General features: G+C 38.1%; 1 protein-coding gene across 5 annotated transcripts in view; it reads right to left on the bottom strand.

Annotated features, from left to right (window-relative positions):
• The window catches only part of ST7 (suppression of tumorigenicity 7), a 250,766-nt gene that overhangs the window by 66,371 nt on the left and 163,773 nt on the right, over nt 1-20,622 (bottom strand). For 3 of the 5 annotated variants that reach the window (XR_006889828.1, XM_046670172.1, XM_046670175.1), the window contains exons 7-9: nt 19,766-19,834; nt 17,689-17,843; nt 15,394-15,491 (exon numbers count right to left, since the gene is read on the bottom strand). Coding sequence is in view for 3 of the 5 variants with exons in the window: in XM_046670172.1 (XP_046526128.1) it covers nt 15,394-15,491; nt 17,689-17,843; nt 19,766-19,834 (322 nt within the window). In the remaining 2 variants the exon portion in view is untranslated. The remainder of the gene's footprint in view (nt 1-15,393; nt 15,492-17,688; nt 17,844-19,765; nt 19,835-20,622) is intronic. The other 2 variants (XR_006889829.1, XM_046670173.1) reach the window with 1 other exon arrangement.

Here is a 20,622-nt window from a genome sequence, read left to right as displayed (position 1 = left end):
TGGCTGTCTTGTTGTCCACTATGTAGTTAGTGCCTAGAACTGGGGCTGGCATCTTGTAGACACTCAACACACACCTGTTTTTAGAAAAGACCAAATCCATCATCCCTTGTTACTTTCCTTCCTTCCCTCCCCTTTCCAGACTAGAGCCCATGGCTCATCACCTTACCACTTCCTTGACAATCCCTCAAGTTCCTGACTCCTTGTCTATTTCATTCACAAAGCAACACCTGACCTCCACTCAACCCAGATGTCTATCAATTCTGCCCCAACATTCAGGCTAAAGGACACAACTGTGAGGTTTGGAGGAACAACTAAAATACAACTATCTCCAACCTCTGCTGGGCTGATACTGCCTAGTAAACCTCTAGTATTTCCATTCCACCACTCCCTTTATACTCCTAGCCCACCTCCTCCCAAGCTCATCCTTGTTCATGACTTTAGTCATATTCTACGCTGACCATTCCCAGAACTTCCTCCAGTCTAGGTCTCTCTCCTGAGCTCAAGGTCTGTATATCCCACCACCTACTAGATATTTCCATTCGGATGACCCACAGTTACTGCAAAAGTAGCATACCTAAAATTGAAATAATTCCTCCCTATCCTCCCATCCCCCCAAAACCAGCTACTTATACTACAATCTGAATCCCCAAGATGGCAACATTGTCTCCCCAGTTTTCCAAGCAAGAAATCCAGAAGTCATCTATAACTTCTCTTTCTTGTTCTCTCTCACACAGAATATCCAATGCCCTGAAAGTAACAACAAAAACAAAAACAAATTTATCCAATCAGTTTCCAACTTCTCTCAATTCTACGTCTTAAATCTCTCAAATTGGACCTAGAATCCACTTGGGGCTGTCCTACCAGGACCCATTAAATTAAACCCAGAGCATTTGAATGTGAGTGTATCTCCATTACTGAAGGATAGAAGGCAAGATTGAGAAAAGAAACTATACAAGACAGGAGTGACATTTCTCTCTTTCTGAAAGGGACATATGCTCAGATGCAGCAGCATAAAATGAACTCTTATTCTTTAGAGAAGGGTCTAAATAAATTTCCTTGCTTGAAATCAGGGATGCATGAGTGTGCCAGACAGAGTTATTTATTAACACATAAACTCTGCATCTACTCGAGAAGCCTTTATGCTTCCCACATCATTGTAGTAAAAGAATTCAGGAAAGGACTTAGAAATTGAGATGGAAGACTGAACAAACACATCTACCTCCTCTCCCTACCACAAACCTACTGAAATGACAGGAAAGTAGTACAAAAGGAGGCAAATTTATACCTGTGATGAAAACAACAAAGGGGGTGGGAGGAATGGCTGGGAGAGTCGCTGAACAAGAGATCTTAACAAATATCTCCAAGACAAACTGCAAATGGGACTTAATATTAAACCACAGCAGAAGAAGCTGAGGAAGCTGCAGCTGTTCTGAGAAGAGCCCCAGAGAGTCTCCAAATTTGGAGCCGGCAGAGACAGAGAGCGGGAGTGGGTTGATGAGCAGTAACCAAACGTAAGTAAACACCTCACTATAGAACAGTTGGGTTGAACAACCCTTTTCATCCCTCTGAGTTTAACGGAAATGAAATGACTGCCTAACCTATAATCAGACAAGTGCTCACTAAAGAGACAGAAGATTTACGCAGGGTGGAAAAGAGCTTTTAATGTGGCACTCGTAAGTTTTTAGTTAAGTCCTCTTATTTTTGCATTTGATAGGATGTGGATGGGAAGTGCTCTTGTCTACTCCCCACCCAGGCATCCCATTCCTCCATCCATCCATTCAATGACAATTAATGGAGTAGCTATCGTGTGCCAGGGAACAAGATGAAGTTCCTACCCCTGTGGAGTTTACTTTCTAGTGGAGGTGGGGGATAAAGACAGTAAAAAGGAAACAAACAAATAAGTGAAATACTTTCAAAGGCAAAGGGCAATAAAAAAGAAGACAGTAATATGACTGAGAACCATAGTGTGTGTGTGCGTGTGTGTGTGTGTTTGTGTGAGTATTTGTGCATAGTGCTCCTTCAGCTGGGTGTCATGGGAAGCCTTTCAAAGATGATATTTTAGCTGAGCTTAAATGACAAAGAGCCAGCCACATGAAGATCTGGAGCAGAGTATTCCATGCAAAGAGAAGTATCTGTGCAAAAGCCCTAAGGAAGGAAAAAGCAAGCCTGGCACACTCAAAAACAAGCCTAATGTGGCTACAGCCTGGTGAGTGAGAAAAATACTAGCATGACGTGAGTTTGTAAGAGTAAAGAGTGAGCAGATCATGTAGGGTCTCGCAGGCCTTGTAAAGGGTTTGCATATTATTCTAAATGCAATGATAAATCATTGAAGTTTTTTAAGCAGGAAGGTGACAAGCTATGAGTTTTAAAAAGTTACTTGGTTACTTTCTGCAGAAGGGACTCTAGAAGGGCAACACTGCAAGCCTGGAGACCAACTGCATAGGTCAGATGAAAGAAAATGGTGACCTGAATGAGGATCACAGCAGTGCAGTTGAAAAGAGGTGAACAGACCGTGTACACATTTTGGCAGTAGAGTCAACAGGACTTTTACACGTTAACTGAATGTGGAAGGTGAAGCAAAGAGAGGAGTCAAAGGTGCTTGAGAGCAGGAAAAGGGGTGGTAACTACATCTACTCTACCTAAGCAGTAAAAATTTTTCTGATGGGAGAGTAGAGCAAGATGCTCTACTAGAGACTAAGCTTGTATTTAGAGGGCTCAATGAGACTCAGGTCTGAGAAAGGTATCTTGTGCACCAGTGGAGTCTTGAGTCACAAAGGTAGTGTCCCCAGTCCATAGAGAACAGGGAAGTCTATCAGGGAATCTGCTCTTAACAAGCAGGATAGATGACTGTCCTAGAAGAAGATATATTCAATGCTTTTGCATTGATTATTAAAAGAGGAAACCCAAGAGACCCAACTCATTGGCCTCCCTGGTCATCACATGCATTGCTGGCTTTTCCTGCTTTATGGTTTCTCTTTCCTTCTGATGCAGGTCAGCTGATATGTCTGTTTCCAGTGATTATCTCTCTGTTCCCCCTAAAAGTCAGCACCTTCACTGGCTCCTGGTCACAGAAGCAGCCCAGCCAGAGACTCAGACATCAGTGATCCCTGTACATCTCAGAGAAGGAAAAGCTGCTTACAAATTTCCACGGTTGCTGTGTGAGTCTAGAGTCGGGGCAGGAACGTGCTAAGTTAACTCTATCATTTGGGAAGAAAATACAGATATTGATAAGCTTAATAACTAATTGAGAAAAATAAATATAAGTATGGATCTTAGTAAGTAGTGACCATAAGAAGAATAAAATAGAATTTTTAAATGTTGAACCAGCAGATCTATTCAATGGAAGAGAAGAAAGGAAAAGGGAAAAGTACAAAGATACAAAATATGAAAGACAGGAAAAATGACCCTAAACAGAATAATAATGACAATAAACATAAATGGGAAAAATACAAAAGTACAAAACTCTCAAATCTGAATAAGGACAATATTCAGCAAAAATTTTACAAATCCAAATGGTTACAGAAAAACAAAGTTACAAAAAGTTACAGAAAGCTTGATTATAAAATTTGGAAATACATCTATCAGGCAAATACAAACCGAAATAAGCTAGAATAGACCATCTTAATACAATTTAAAAAGAAAATCAAGGCAGAAAAATATAAGAGACAAATGAGGGGCATTATATACTCTTAATGATATGTCAGCAAGACAGAATAACCATCAACATGAATGCATTTAACAATACAGCCTCAAAATATATAAAGCAACAATTAACCGAACACAGAAAAAAGCAGGTAAATAATCAATTAGAAGTAAATATTCTATCATATCCCTCTTAGAAACTGATAGACCAAGCAGACAAAATAAGCTAAGATATAGAAGATTCAAATAACATGATTAGTAAGCTCAAGCTAGTAAATACATATAGAATTTTATAACCAACAGGGAACATACTCCTTTCAAACAGATAAAACATTTGTGAAAATTGACCACATACTAGGCCTCAGAGGAAGCCTCTGTCCAAATCAATATCATATGATCTATGTTCTTTACGCATAATGTAAAAAAAATTATAAATCAATGACAAGGTGGCAAAAACATACTATATGGGAGAAAATGAAAATATAAGTGAATAAAGAAATAATTAGAATCAAATGGAGCTTACTGTTCAAATTGAGAAACTGGTAAAAAGTCCACAAATACAGAGGATGGAGGATGGGGAGAAGGAGGAGGAGGAGGAGAAACAAAATAGTACAAATATAGGCAGAAAAAGCTAGAATAAAGATGAAAAAGTTGAGAAAATAATCAAAACAACATCCTAGTTCTTTTAAAAGATTAATAAAATAGACATACTTTTGTCAAGACTAATCAGGGAAAACAGAAGTAAAAAGAGGCAAACAATACAAAATGAAAAGGGAGAAAAAAAACTAGACAGAGTATTTTTTTAAATTATGAAATAGCATTATAAAAAGCTACATTCAATAAATTTGAAATACATATAACATACATACAGTGCTTAAAACAGCCTAGTTCTGAGATACACGGGTACAGTCATGTATTGCTGATGAGCATTAGACATTCATAGGCAGCCATCCTGGAGTGTGTGCTGGCAGGACATACTGAAATCACTCACTCACATGCCCAAATATCCAGCAATCCCACTCCTGGAAATACACCCTAGTGGAAGCTCCTCACATGCCTAGAAGGATATTCATTGCAGCACTGCTGGGCTAATGGGAAGTTGGAAGCAACCTGGGCGTCCTTACTAGTGAAAGGTTAAGTAAAATAGAATAGAGCATAATACGGAATACGATTCTGCAGTTAGAAACTGCAAACTACATACTAGAGGTACACAGAGCAAAACTGAACAGCCTGAAAAGTAATGTTGAGTAAAACTGGTAAGAAAAAGAGAAAAATCTATAGACATGCAAATTAAACACATACAAGCCACTGCATTATATATTTTGCAAGACTGTTATGGTCTTGGTTTCTCTGAAATCAATTAGGTTCTATCTTCACAGGATTTTAAAAATGAGTTGTCCTATAATGGGAGTTCCTCACCATCTACATTTTAAAAGAGACTCCATCAAACCCAGAAGTCCCATTATTTTTCCTCTAATTAATGGTTTCCTCACCTCAACAAAGCAAAAATTTGTTATGGCCCACAAAACAATCAAGAAAGCCACTATTTACGATAAAAATGATTATCTGCTCTCTCAAATATAGCATGTTCAAAACTGAACTCCTAACCTTTCCCAAAAAACCTGTTCCACATGCAGGTTTCCACATCTTAACTGATAGGAACTCCTCTCCTTCCAAGGCAAAATCCTTAGAACAAAGAGAACAGTTCAGTGGTTACCAGGGGAAGGGGGCCGGGGGTGGGAACAGGCAGTGCAGGGAAGCACTTATATGGTGACGGACAAGTAATAACGTACAACTGAAATCTCACAATGTTGTAAACTATTATGAATTCAATAAAAAAAATAATCCTGGGCCCAGCCTGGGGGCACAGTGGTTAAGTTCACACGTTCTGCTTCTCGGCAGCCCAGGGTTCGTGGGTTCGGATCCCAGACATGGCACTGCTTGGCAAAAGCCATGCTGTGGTAGGCATCTCACGTATAAAGTAGAGCAAGATGGGCATGGATGTTAGCTCAGGGCCAGCCTTCCTCAGCAAAAAAGAGGAGGATTGGCAGTAGTGAGCTCAGGGCTAATCTTCCTCAAAAAAAAAAAATCCTTAGAACCATCCTTGACTTCTCCCTTTTTTTCACACTGTACATTGGTTGATTAGCAAATTCTCTTGGTCCCACTTTCAAAATATATCTAGAATCTGACCTCTTCTCACCACCTCCTCTGCTACCACTCTGGCCTGAGCCACTAGTGTCTTTCACCAAGATTAATATAAAAGAATTTTGCTTGACCTCCTTTCTTCTCCCTTGCCACACAGCAGCCTGTAAAAATTAAGACTGGACATGTCACTCCTCTGCCCAAAGCCTTTCAAGGCTCCACATTTCACCCAGGGTAAAAGCTGAAGCCCTTACTATGGTCCACAAACCCTGAGTGATCTGTACCAACAACCCTCGCTTCCCCTTCACTCCCCTGGGATTACTCTGTTCCATCCACCTGGGACTCTTTTGCTATTACTTGAGCACACCACGCACACACCTGCTTCAAGGCCTTTGGTAAAATGTCACCTTCTACATCACATGTACCTGATCATCCTATCAAAATTGTGACTTCCATGGCCTCCACACTCTGCCCACTGGCTTTCCTAATCCTCCTTATCCTGCTCTACTTTATCATTTTTCCACAGCATGCCTGGGAAAGGAAGTCAAGAACAGGAGTTTGGAGGAGGGAAGCTAAGCCAATCTCCCAAACGACAGGCATCTGTCTGGAACTGCTCATGGTCCAGCCCATACACTGAAGGCTCTGTTCATCAGTGGATACCACTCACCACATTGAAAAATGTGGGTCCACGAACGAAAATCCTGATAGCGACAGTTCAGGTTATCAGTCGTGTATTTACTATGCCACACATAAGACTTTCATGTACGTGACAATACCTAATGGTAAATAAAGCAACGCTATTTCTAGCTAAAACTCTCATCCACATCAGAGATTATTTAATACCTGCTCTTCACTTTATATAATGAATACAGAGTACAATGCTGATAAAACTGTGCTTCATTACTACTGATGCAATAAGTTAAATCAATAATTAATAAATCCATTATTTGCTCTTATTAATTAAGCTTTTCCTTTCTACATAAGTCACTAATTGCCAATAATTTACTAAGTCAGTCAACTTAAACAACACATCAGGCAAATCATGATTTAAAAAAAAAGCAAGGATTCACATAAAGTCGAATTTTAAAGATGAGTGAGTCATTATTTTTATTGCATTTGCTTTTAGGATTCATTTTTTTCTTTATTTCTAAGTATAGCAAAAACAGAATCTGGAAACATGCCAACAATCACTTCAAGAACACTTACTATGAATTAACATATTTCACTGTATATTTTGTCTTTAGTTCAATGATACATCTGGTTATCCTAAAGCTTGAAAGCAACTGTATTCAAGTGACACTTGGTTGCCTGACTGTATTAAAATACTACCCTTCCATCCCCCATAATGGTACTTTACTTCCTTCAACAATCAATTTAACATCTTCTAAATTAAACCATCAACCAAGTTATCCATAATAATCCATGACAATTTTAAGAAAAATAAGTAAATGTTGATAAGTGGGAAATAATGTGACTTGTGGAATGGAAAGGCAGAGAGAAGAAAGGAACAAAACTAGAAGATTAAGAAAAGGAGGAAAAAGAGAAAAAAAGGAATAGAAATTACCCTCCAAAATAGTCATTTATTTTCCTCCTAAAAAGATCTTTTTACCTGTGCAATAAGAACAAAATTTCCCCTGCAGAATATTCCCTAAAATAAATTTTAAAAACAATTTGGGAAGAGCAACTAGCTCTCTTTTACAAATCACTGATTTCATGAAGATTTCTCCTCATAAACATAAGTAGGCAAAAATGCAAATCAACAGTCCTTAATGCTCCAAAGGCCTTGATTAGTCCCAGAGGTGTCTATTTCCTAAAGAATGCCTTCATTAGAGGTGCTTCTCTTCACAAATCACCTAAAGGGCATCCTCTTACTATTAACACTATTAAACTACTGCCCAAAGGTCAATTGTTCACATCCTAGGATACCTCTAATGACCTAAAACGGATGCATAATGAACATCTACAATAATTTTCTCAATAGAACTTATTTTAATTTACATCAATTAAAAAATAAATGTTATCATTTCTAACGAAGGTAGAAAATCAGTAGTAGTAAACCAGTAACATAGAGACATCATAGTCAACAAGAAGCTGGGCATCAAGGGTCACAAATGCAAAGTGCTATCTGGGAATTAGTATGCCACAGCTCTGATTCACCTTTTCAAATATTTTATTGACTGTGTCTGTCTATAAGATACTACTGTTCGGTGTGCTGGAAAGGACACAAAAGAAAAGCAAACATCATACCAGCACTCAAGAAGCTCAAATCTAGTGCACTGCAATTATACTTTTGTACGCTTTTAAAATCCAGCTCACAAACTCTCTCTCTCTCTTCATTTAGCCCTAATCTCTCTATACTGAAGGGATCACACAAATAAGTGATTTGAGATAAAAATTAGGAATAAGAATAAAATAATTGTGAAAAAAGAATTCAAGGAAAATGGCATTACATTACCTCAAAACTTGTACATTTTCTTTAGTGAGGGAGCCCCCACAGAAGACGCTCAGAAATTGAGCATCCCCATGAAGCCTTAATTCTTGCATGGAAACTTAGTTAAGATACAAATCAACTTTGCTCAAAATCCTCACATGATCAGGTTTGTATTTGTAGGAGCAAAGAGAAGAGGGTGGAAAGACATACATGGAACTCGGAGTGTTGGCAACCTCAGTGAGATGGCACTGTAGACATAACTTTCTTATTCTTTGACTTGTTACAATGACTACAAATTATTTTTGTACTTTAATAGGACACCCATGTTGTGTGTGAATGAAATGAGTTGGTATATGTAAACTTCTTAGCAGACTGTCTGGCTCATAGTAATACTCATTATGTAACTTGACAATAAAAACTGAAAACCCTCCAGTTCTCAACTGGGAATCCTAGAGAAGATGCTGAAAATGCAGGAAGGATACAAGCCCAGGGATGAGGTAACTATAGCTTCCTCTGATTATTTTTTATAAAGAGTCGTGACTAAGAACACAAGAAGGATGGTTAGCAGTTATAATCTTTACTCCCTAGGCTGAGAATAGGTTTATCACGACCAAAGGTATATAAAACATGTCTTCAGCTGACCTGATATAGTTAGTGACATTTAGAAAGAATGAAATTAAATACAGAGTATCTATATTTGCTTTTATATATGACCTGATATTGCAGGTTGAACTGTGTCCCCCAAAAAGATATGTTGAAGTCCTAACCCTCTGTACCTGGGAATGTGACTTTATTGGGAAACAGGGTTTTTGCAGACGTAATCAAGTTAAGATGAGGTCATAAATCCAATTCTAAATCCAATATGAATGGTGTTCTTATGAGAAGATGGAAATTTGGACACAGAGACATGGATACTCAAGGAGAACGCCATGTGAAGACAGAGGGGGAGACTGAAGTGATGTGCATACAAGTCAAGGAATGCCAAGGACTACCAGCAAGAAAAGATTCTTTTCCAGAGCCTTCACAGGGGGTATGGCCCTGCCCATTCCCTCTGAAATCAAATCAGTTGATTTGAAGTTGATTTCAGACTTCTGACCTCCAGAACTCTGAGAGAATATATTCCCCCTTTTTAAACCATCCAGTTTCTGGTACTTTGTTACGGCAGCCCCAGGAAATGAATACACTTGGTAATAAGTCACAGGTTGGTTTTAAGCTAAAATTTTAGGTGGGTGGATTTTTTCCTTGATATCCACATTTCCCTGTGTCTACCCCATTTTCCACCCTTTTGCATTCATGATTTTGCTTTTTTAAAAGTAGTTTCAGTATTTATTTTTAAATTTTATTTTTATCATTATAAAGAATAAGAATAACACGCTTATTATAATAATTTAACATTAGATAAATACATTAGATAAATTCAAAAAGTAGAAAGTTATAATTTTACTGCTAACAACTTTCTATTTCAAGGTTTTTTCTTATGCTTATGTAAGTGGCTCTCAAGGAAGCCCTGGGGGTCCCTGACACCTTTTCAGAGGGTCCTCGGGTTAAAACTATTTTCATAACAATAATATGTTTTTTGACTTTTCACTCGCACTCTCTTGTGAGTACACACAGGGGCGTTGCCACAGGCTACATGCTGAGTGATATCACAACAGACGAAATGCAGAAGCAGATATCAGTCTCCAATCGTCTCCTACTCAGCTGTACACTAAAGAGATGTGCAAAAGTCAAAAGACAATGTCACTCTTCTCACAAATTTTTCCATTTGAAAAATATAGTTATTTTTCATAAAAATGTTATTTGTGTTAACATGTAATATATTTGCAATTCTTATTTTAAAATGAATAAATAAATATTTCAAAAATTTCTCAGTTTTAGTTTCAAAAATGGTAAACAACAATAGATAAACCCACGCAAACAAAAGTTTGGGGTGCTTAACAATCTTAAAGGGGTTCTGAGACCAAAAAGTTTGAGAACCCTTGGTTGATATCAGCATCTATTTTTAATTGAAAAAATGGAATCAAACTATACCTAATATCTGCATCTATCCTTTTCAGTTAACAATGTATCTTGGACAATAATGATAAGAACAGTAACACTAACTGAGTACTTATTATTCATAAAGTCCTGTGCCAAGTGCTTTGAATAGTTTATTCCATTTAATCCCTATACCAACCCTATGAGGTAGGTACTCAACTAGCACCCTGGGCACTTCTGATGCAGATGACTGGTAGACCACACTCAGAAATATTCATCACTGGTTGTGTAACCTTGAACAAGCACCTATGTAGAGGGTTGTTATGAGAATTAACTGAGTTTATATTTGTAAAGCACTTAAAATAATGCCTAGAACACAGTAAACACTATAGAAATGTATGTCAGCCATTAGATGGATTTAAAACTCTGAGTCTGAGTGTGGTCATCCAGGGTTGTAGATGGAGACAGAAAAGAAGAATTAGGACTGGCCAGGAGCCACTGCAAATTTTGGAAGTCAGGAAGATGAGGAGAATCCAGGAGGGAGACTGTGAGATTTTAGGAGAACTAAGAGATCACAGTTACCTAAAATCAAGTAAATAAAATGTTTCAAGAAGGTTGTGATGAGCTGTGTCAAATGAGAGGCCAGGATATTGAAAGAGGTAGTGCTGCAGAGAAAGAGCAAGCGAAACAAGAATGAGGGAGAATGACTCAGAAGTCTGCAGAAAACTACAAAAAGGAGGGGAAACAGGTGATGAAGTCTGAGAGCCTATAGTCAATTCTCAAAGGAGCTACAGATTTTAGGGAAGAGAGGTAGACAATGATCTGGAAGCACGCATAAGGAGCAAGGAAGATCACTAGCCCACACCAAGCCTTCACATTCTCCTCTCTCTCTTTCCCATCCCTCCAACCAGGACCCCACCAACACCTTCAAGTTCATTTACTCTTCAAGCTCTGGGATGCCTCTTCAGGGAACCTCATCTAAGACAAACCACCCCCTAAACCAGCCAGTTCCCCATCAAGGGTTCTAGTAGGAACTGATTAACTCTAGGGATGCTTTAGAGGCTTGTGCCCACAGGAGGGGGAGTTCAGATTTCTAACAAGTAAAGTGAATAAAAACCCAATATCTGCCCTGAAACAGATCTACTCACCTCAGGATTCTCTAGACCAGTGGTTCTTAACGCGGAACAATTTTGCCCCCAAGGGGACATTTAGCAATGTCTAGAGACATTTTTTGTTGTCACACTGAGGAGCAACAAAGGGACAGGTTGCTACTGGCATCTAGTGAGTAAAGTCCAGGGATACTGCTAAACATCCCACAATGCATAATACAGCCTCCCACAACAAAGAATCACATAGCCCAAATTGTCAATAGTGCCACGATTGAGAAACCCTGCTCTAGACCAAGTGACCTGAGGCAAGAGGAGCTTTTGGGTTCTTTCATGGGCAAACAATCCCATCCATCTCAGTTACCTATACCAGTTCTGACCCAATATGGCTAAGGGGCCAGATCAAACAGTCAGCCTTATGAATTCTATTCCAAATCTACTCAAATAGGGCCAGCGAAAGATAGAGGAAAAACTTGAGGCTAGCTAGCTAAATGGTAAAAGTTAAAAAGAAAATGACGGGGCCGGCCCTGTGGCCGAGTAGTTAAGTTCGTGCACTCTGCTTCAGCAGCCGAGAGTTTCTCTGGTTCGGATCCCGGGTACAGACATGGCACCACTCATAAGGCCATGCTGAGGTGGTGTCCCACATAGCACAGCCAGAGGCACTCACAACTAGAATATACAACTATAAACTGGGGGGCTTTGGGGAGAAGAAGAAGGAAAAAAAAAAAATTAGCAACAGATGTTAGCTCAGATGCCAATCTTTTAAAAAAAAAAAAATCTCAAAATACTTAAAAAAAAAAAAAAGAAATTATGTATCAAATGTTAGAGGCAAAATTACCAAAACTGAGAACAAGCAAAAAGACTTTTCTTTAAATTTAAGAAAGCAGAAAATGCAATCCTTTTAAAATGAATAATAAATAATACCTTACAGTAAAGTTCAAAAACCAGAATGTTCTCTTTGCTCTACCCACTGCCAAAACACTTCTTCAGTAAGATGCTTCCATATTCTTGATTGCAAAAGGAAGCTAACTAAAGTGAGTTTTTGGGAAAACATTCTGGGAATTCAAAATAGTGAAGGTGTTGCTTTAAAAAATGAGAAGCCATGAATCTTGACATTTAAGGAGCTGATGTGTTCTTATCTCATCAACATTTCACTTACAGTATCAATATTTTATTAGACCCATAATCATCTACAGCTGGCCTTTCCGGAATTTTCCTTCATTCTCTTTCAGGATATCTCACCAATTAACAGTTTTTCCCTTCCTTAAGGGGTTTCCAGAGAAATTTTTTGAAGAGTCTACCTTCTACATGGAAGGCATTCTGCCTCCAGCATTTCTATTTCCACTTTAAAATCTGCTCCAGGAAAGATTCACCTAATGCATATAGCAAGAGGATGGCTGTGTCTTAATGAAAAATTAGGTCCTCCTGCCTAAACGTTTTTATCAGCAGACTGCCTGGAATCTAGTGTGCTGTTTTATCACAGGAAGTTTTCCAGCAGGATGGTTTATGTGCATGTTGTTAAAGGAGCAAACCTATAATAGAAGTCCCCGTTTATGCATGACCCATGACCTGAGAGGAGTCAGGCCCGAGCAACAACTGTCTCCTGCAAGGCTGAGACCAGCTGCAGCTTTAACAGAGAGAGGGGTCCTCAACCTCACCTTCTCCACTTGGGGTGCCAGGAGGTTCTGAAGGAAAAAGCACTTTGAATACTTCTCTTCAAAACCCATTTCCACCATGTCTGACAGTGTCCGGATAGGACTATTATAACAATAGGGCCCGCATCTACTGGATGCTCTATAAACCCAGTCAAAAGGCAACATGTATCAGTATTCTAATGAGATGACAGATTTTTTTTAGAAAAGTAACCCAAGAAACAAACACATATAAATACAGATACACACACACACATATAAACATATATGTGTATGTATGTGTGTATATACACATATGTAGAGAGAAAGACTGCTTGACTAACTCATTCACTCAAAAACAAAAAGTCAGAAATACGCCCAGATATCCATCAAGGGAATGGTCAAGTAAATTAAGGCATACTTACAGAATGGAGAAAAAATATGGAAAAAAATTGTAAGAATGTCTATTATATGTTGGTGTTTTCACATTCTCTCCCATTCCATTCTCCCCATCACTCCCTCAAATACCTTTTTAGGTTAGAGTCATTATCCCCAATTTACAGAAGATGAGTGAAAAGCTCACAAAAGGGAGGTTAGTTGCCCTGAGTCACAAAGCTAGTGAAGAGCAAAGCTGAGATTCACATCCAGGTTTTCTGACTCCCGGCCCAGCATTTATTCCACTGCATCCCAGACTTTCCCTCAAGATCTATATTTGGTCTAGGTCAATACATGGAATTGTTAATACAAAACAATGCTAAACAAAAATCAAACCACAGTAAAGAGGTATTTGTTTTAATCATATGAAATTTTATATGTATATAATAAAAATGATGATAATCAGAATGAGACGGATAGAAAAAACTGGAACTAAAATCACCCAAGTTTGTTTTTCCTAAGAAGTTGCTTAAGCATATTATAAAGAAAATCACCAAAATCGGCTCCTCCATGCATGCCTGTCCCGGCTAGCTAATTAAGGTTAAGATGAGGCAATAAATATGAGACACCTTGTAAAAGGCTGAATGTGGCTGGACCAAGTTAAGATATACAAATATCCCATCCTTCATAAAATTCTCAGCTCATTCAGAGCCAAAGGGACTGGCAGAGTTTCCTTGCTATATTGAACGATGGAATTTCTGCAAGTTAAAAAGCTTGAAAGCAAGTTCATGTCTCTGCAGAAATTTACTTTTCTTAAAATTAGCACTTACACTATATAACAAACATTCTTTAAATTCTTCCTTCATCCGAAAGAATTTAATCCCAGGAGATCCCCTTTGGGAGCATTTATTACCTTCAGTCAAACAGAGTTATTTCAGGATCTTCTTCCACTTGTTCCTCTCCACAGGTCTGGGGGCTATAGGGCTATTTAATGGAGTAGCCAGAACCCATGCCTGGGTCTCACTGGGGCCTTCACATTATGCTATAGCTTGCAGAAATAACCAGGGGTGGCCTAGAGTGCATGCCCCCACCTCCAAAGAGTAACTGGGAATTCACATGAATCACTGCCGTTCCAGAGACGAACTGAGAAAAGACTCACCAGGTTGACAAAGTACTGTTGTGAAACCCAAAAGCCAAGAATTGGACAAGATGCTACTTATATCTTGCCCCTTGGTTCTTTCATTTTTATAACAGGCAGTTAGCTATGTCTGCTAATCCACAAAGACAGTAGAAGAATGAAACGTTGACAAAGGTTTTCTGAGATGGTTTTTAAAAAGAAAATGGCTTATAAATACAATTTACACTGCTAGTTCTTTATGAAAAAGCATTTCTTATTTTAAAAAAATGTGGAAGTAAAAGTTCCCCCACTGTTTTCCCTTAAAACCACTGTTTTGATTTAAAGTTACATAATAATCTCTCTTGGTTCTCCTTTGTTTTAGAACTTTCACCTATTTCCTCTCTTCTTATGTAGACTACTGCTAATAAAATATCCTGATTCAAGAATCTAGGAAAATGCTCGAAATGACTACAATAAGATTAGATCATAATATTATTCAGTTTGAGGGTAGCAACTCGACCCATAGTTTATTCAAATCTTCCTAACAGCTACAAAAAGAAGTCAGTCAGCTTAAATGGCTGATCTCATTCTTGGCTTCTGGCTACAGCCCCAAAAGTTTAATAATAATGGCATCTATTGAAATTTCTTTAATATACCAGCCACTCTATTAAAAGCTTTGCATGTATTATCTCATTTAATCTTTGCAACACTCCTAAGTGGTAATTGTTATTATTATTGTATTGTTATTGTTATCCTCATTTTACAGATGAGGAAACACGGCACAGAGAAGTTGAGTAATTTGTCCAAGATCACACATCTAGCAAGTTGGGAGCTAGAGATGAACCCCAGACAGTCTGGCTCCAGCACCCATGGGACACCATCAGTGATACTCCCAGCTATGGCATTCAGTGGGCTCCTCCCTCTCTAAGTCAGGTGCATTGCCACTGATCCCAAACACAAATTAAAACTCACATCTCTCATCATTTTCACTGCTTCCCTGGTCCTCCCGAGTCTTCTGGCACACATTGCTAGCCTTCTTTTGATGTAGACCAAGACATTGGTGTCTCGTCCTGAAGAGGGAGATATAAAACACCAAAATTTTAAAAAACATGAGCTTTCAGCTGAGCAGCAAGAAAAAATTGCAGAGGCCCATTTGCCACACTTTTAAAGGAAAATCTCAGAGAGAACAGACTGCTCCTTGGCTTTTCCTTACTGACAGGAGCACTGACAACTTTGCTAATACTAGAACACCATACACAGTAAAGTCAAAGTACTTAGACTTCCAAAGGTCAAATCATGTGACTGATTACCTAATTCATGCTTTTGAGTTAGGATGTTGAATACTTGATAAATAAAATCATCTGCCACAAAGTGCTGGGAAAATGAACATACCCACATTGCACATGGTTTACAAGCAAGAATTCCACATTCTTCAAGTGTGCATGCTTTTGGTGAAGATGCAAAGAGGTGAATCTCAGGTTGCATCCTGATGAACTATTTTTTTTCCTTCTTGACATTAAGTCTGGAGAAGCCTCATCTTGAACTTCTGTTTTATATTATTCTTTCCCTAACACTAGTGACATCATAATCATCTCCAGGTCCCCAAAGCAGTCGATTTTAGATGGCAATATAACACATTCCAGATATGACAATAGAGTATGCAACAAAATGAAAAACTATCCTAGTGTTAGAGAAAGCATTGACAAGTTAAATAGTTATAATAATAGTCACTAAAATGGCTCTTAAAAAGTACATTAACAACTTCTCATCTTAATCTTTTATTTAATTATATGTCTTTTTGGATATGTTTCCAGACCAGTGAGAACATGCATGTGCTTAATCCTCAATAAAATTACCATGCTTTAGAAAAATATGACACACCTGTTATAGATTAAATACATGTATAATATGCAACTATTAAAAGATGTTAAGACTGAAATCCTAACATTTCAAGTTTTAAACAATGAGAACAAGATGTGTGCTGAAAATTTGCCAAGTACCTACAAATTATTTTAAAGATGTGATTATAATTTTTGGATAGCTTTAGGCAGCAAGTTGAAAGGATTTAATTTACAGAAGAAAAGAAATAAAGAAAATTTCTTGTTATATTATTAAGTTATGTAATTTTATGTATTAATCCTCATTTAGTTCACAAAATATTTACTACATATGTCTTCAAAATTCACTTTATACATAATTTTTTTTAAAAACCAAGATTTAGATCGTGATTAGAGACTTGATTAACATATACACTTACTGCAAAATAAAAATTAAAACCTGTGTATTGATGGGTTGTGTATACACAGGCTACAATGCAAAGGTCTTGCTGTATCTTAGTCATAGGCACTAATGCACTCAGTGTCTGCACCAAATCCAAATTTAATACTAAAATTTAATTTTATATTCTCAAATATAAAGGAGATGCACCCCTACTCTCCAAGATGCAGGAGGGAGAAATGAGGTAAGAGAAATTCCACTTTAAGTTAAGGAAACAACCCAAAGTTTGTTTGGACAATGAAAACATTCCCTCCCCACAAGGATTGCTAAATTTCTGCTTAAACAACCAACAAACTGACAAGGGGCTCAGGAAATTTCAGAAACCATTTTGTTGTCTTGTTTTTATACCATTCCCCCAAAATATCACTGACTCTGAGTTTAGTGTACTGAAGTGAAAGGTCTCATTTTAAAGAGACATTTATCTTAAATAAAAGAAGCCATTATGTTTAATATAGAAAAGATAAATAATCAGGAACTCATAGCTCTTTCTCTCTGGAAGCAAACACCAATGCTTCCTAAAGAAGAGCTAATACTGAGAAAACCACCAATAACTGTTGTATTCTTAAGTGTCCTATTTCAATCCATGCTGTAGAAGACCCATAAGATAAAACCTTTGATAACACTAACTCTAATTTAAATCCTGTTTCCAATTAGGACTTAAAGTTATGGGGCAGAGAAGCAACTGATAAACAGAAATATATAAGAATTCTGGGGAGAAAAAAGGTTACCATTAAAGGTTATTACCATTTATTTCTATTAGAACTCTGCAGGCAAGAAAGAGAATCTGAACATTAATGTGAACAGTAAGGAAGCCATAACTATGTACTGTGCTCTCATGGAAAGGAAAAAATTAATAAAAGCAAAGAAAAGTAAATACCAATATTTATTTTCATCCAGAAGAATCACATTTTGAACTGGCCTAAAAATTTGCTCTGATGAATCATGTTACGGTTCTGATCCCCCAACACGTCAACCTCAAGGGAACCTTACTATGTTGGGCTTCATACTGGGATCCATGATGCTGTAGCTGCTGAGAACGCCGGTAACAGCCATCTCCAGCCTTCAGGGCCTGCTTAAACAGCTTTTCTGCTTCCGCAATGGTTGTTGCTTCTTCTTCAGCCAAGAGAATATAAGCAGTTGCACACCTGTTCATTCAAATAATAGCCACCATCAATTACAAATCCAAGGACATCCTAACAGCTGTGGGAGTGCATGCAGAAGGGCAAGGAGTTACATCAAAACATGCAGAGTGGCCAACTGGTTCATGCACCCCTGTTCATAGTTGTTGACACAAAATAATGGTACAAAAGAAATGTCTGTATTTTAGCTTGAGAGGTAGAATGCGTAGTGTTAGGCACATAGGGCTCACATATGGACTCTGCCCCTTATTAGTGTGTCATTTTGGGCAAGTTATTACTCTGCCTCCCTGGTGGAGAACAACATAGAATCTATTTGTTCACAGTGTTGCTGTGAAGGGTAAGTAAGGTGATGCATGTAAAGTGCTCAGTACAGTAGCCAGCATGTGGTACATGCTCAACAGATGTCAACTAACGATGGCAATGAGAATAGCTGTTATTAAATATCTACTTCCAACACTCAAAGTTAGAGGTACTATATATAAGTTTACTTCTGTTTACTAAACACAGATTCTCTTTAATCTAAAATTTTCTTCAGAATGAGAAATTCATTAAATCAAGTAAGTTACTCATTGAAAAAAATAGCACTTCAACATCTCATTACAGTTAGCACTGATTCTCTATGTCAGAGAAGAACACTAGAAGAACCTGCAGGTAGTGTTATTTCTGAAAAGCTCAAAATTTGATTCAGCCTCAGCAGTGAACAAGAGTTAAATCTCATGTCTTTAACAATAATAGCTACCATTTGTTGCTTAGTATATCTTAAGCACTGTACCAGGCACTTAACACATATCGTCTCACTTAAGCCTTTCAACAACCCTCTAAGGTAGGAAACCAAGAAGGATAAGCAGTTAACTAATGAATAAGGGGAACTCTGAAAAATTTAAACCTTCCAAATCATGTAAGAACAACCCAACTGCCAGAGAAAGGGAATGTAATAGGGAAACAGTGAGCCGAGAACAGACCACACAGGTCCTAATCTGCACAGATCCCTTTGCTTTCCTTCTTCTCCGCTGCCTCTCTTGTGGTCATTTCCCTACTTATCAGAATCTCCTTCAGACCACAAGAGAGAAAAATAAACAGAAAGTGAAACCAAATGCTACTTAGACTATTCATAAACTGCTACAGCCAGCTAGGAAAAGGAGGCTGAACTTACAGTTAATGTGACGTTTAGGGTTACTAGTTAATCTTAGCTTTGAGGAGGGGTCTTCTAAATTCTTTAGCCAATCCTTCTAATTTCAGGCAGGATTGATCAATGGGGCTTTCAACTGAATGTGGTGAGGTAGGGAGAAAAATGCCCAGAAAAAAAATCATAAAACCAATTACTATGGAGGGCAGCAGATATGACTTGGAAGAACAATAATGATGCTGAAACTGCCCAGGGGTTCACTGGAGAAAATAACTGGGATAGGCATCAGGAAGGAATACTTAAGGCTTCAGATGCCAACATATAAATATGGGTCAAGGGTAATGAAGTGAAAATCGAGATTATAATACTGAGTGGTAGACATAGTATCAGAGGAATTAGCTATAAGACTATAGCTGGTGGGCTGGGAACTCAAGACAGGTTGGGGCCAGCTTGCTTGCTTTGTTTATTTATATTTCAAATAGCTTTCTTAGGAGGAGAGGCAGAGTAGCACTACCGGCCAAGAAAACATACATCTATGTGGAAACTCATGAATCTGGGGTAGAAACATGCTAAGAGCTTGTGAGTGAAGGAGAAAGGAAAGAGCAATAGAAGTGCTAATGGTTGGGGAGTACAGAACAGACTGCTCAGCTCGATGGAAGATATAGATGATGCATCCTTGTCACAACACAATACACATACAGAAGCAAGAAAGTGTGGTGATGGGGGTGTCAACCATCCAGATATCTGCTAGAAGAAGTCTCACTTGGTTATAAGTAGGGCACCCGACAGATTCTTGACTTACTTTGGTAACAATTTTATCTCCCAGATGGTAGAGGAAGCAATTAGGGGAACTTCAACTCTGGACCTAATTCTGACCAAGAAGAAAAAAATAGTTGGTGAAATGAAAATTGATAGGAACATTCAGAGAGAGTTACTGTCATTCTGGAGTTCAGGGTAATCAAAGAGGGTAAGGTGGACTTCAAAAAATTCAAAGAAAAGAGGCATGATTCAATGGCATGAGATTCAGAGGGAAAAATGGTTTAAGAGGGTTGGGCAGCTTGCAAATGTCCAACTGTAACTGCAATCACAAACGATCCTCTTGGGAAGAAGAGAGGGGTGACAATTAAGTCACCAATACGGCTGCACAGAGATCTCTCACAAGGTCAGAGTTTAAAGGAGATGGAAAAAAAGATGATAAGAGGGCATGTAATGAAGGACTATAAGAGAGTGTCATGAGCTAATAAGAATAACGTCAGGAGAGCTAAAACTCCAATTTAGCCAAAGCTTGAAAACAATGACAAAACTAAACAAAATGCTAAAGACAACCATCTATTCCATGTTTTTAAATTCTGTTTAAGGCCCTATCGCCACACTATTTCTCCAAAACCATCACAAAAATAAATAAGCAAAAAAGACAAACAACACAACATCAAAACAAGGAAAGTTTAAAGTTAGTAGCAGCAGGTAATAAAGAGAAAGCAAAATTCTCTAATACCTATTTTGTTCCTGGCTTCTCCATCAAGGAGAATGATTGTCAGACTGAAAAAGGGAGAAGAAATGAAACTCTAAATAGGGGAAAAAGATGTAAGATAGCAAATTACTGATCTATTCTAAATGAATTATCGTACCAGGATAGGCCAATCCCAAGAAGCCAACAGA

The sequence above is a fragment of the Equus quagga genome, chromosome 8, assembly GCF_021613505.1.
Source record: "Equus quagga isolate Etosha38 chromosome 8, UCLA_HA_Equagga_1.0, whole genome shotgun sequence".
Taxonomy (NCBI): Eukaryota; Metazoa; Chordata; class Mammalia; order Perissodactyla; family Equidae; genus Equus; species Equus quagga.
Note: the sequence above shows the minus strand (reverse complement) of the source record. Positions and strands in the feature narration are given on the sequence as shown.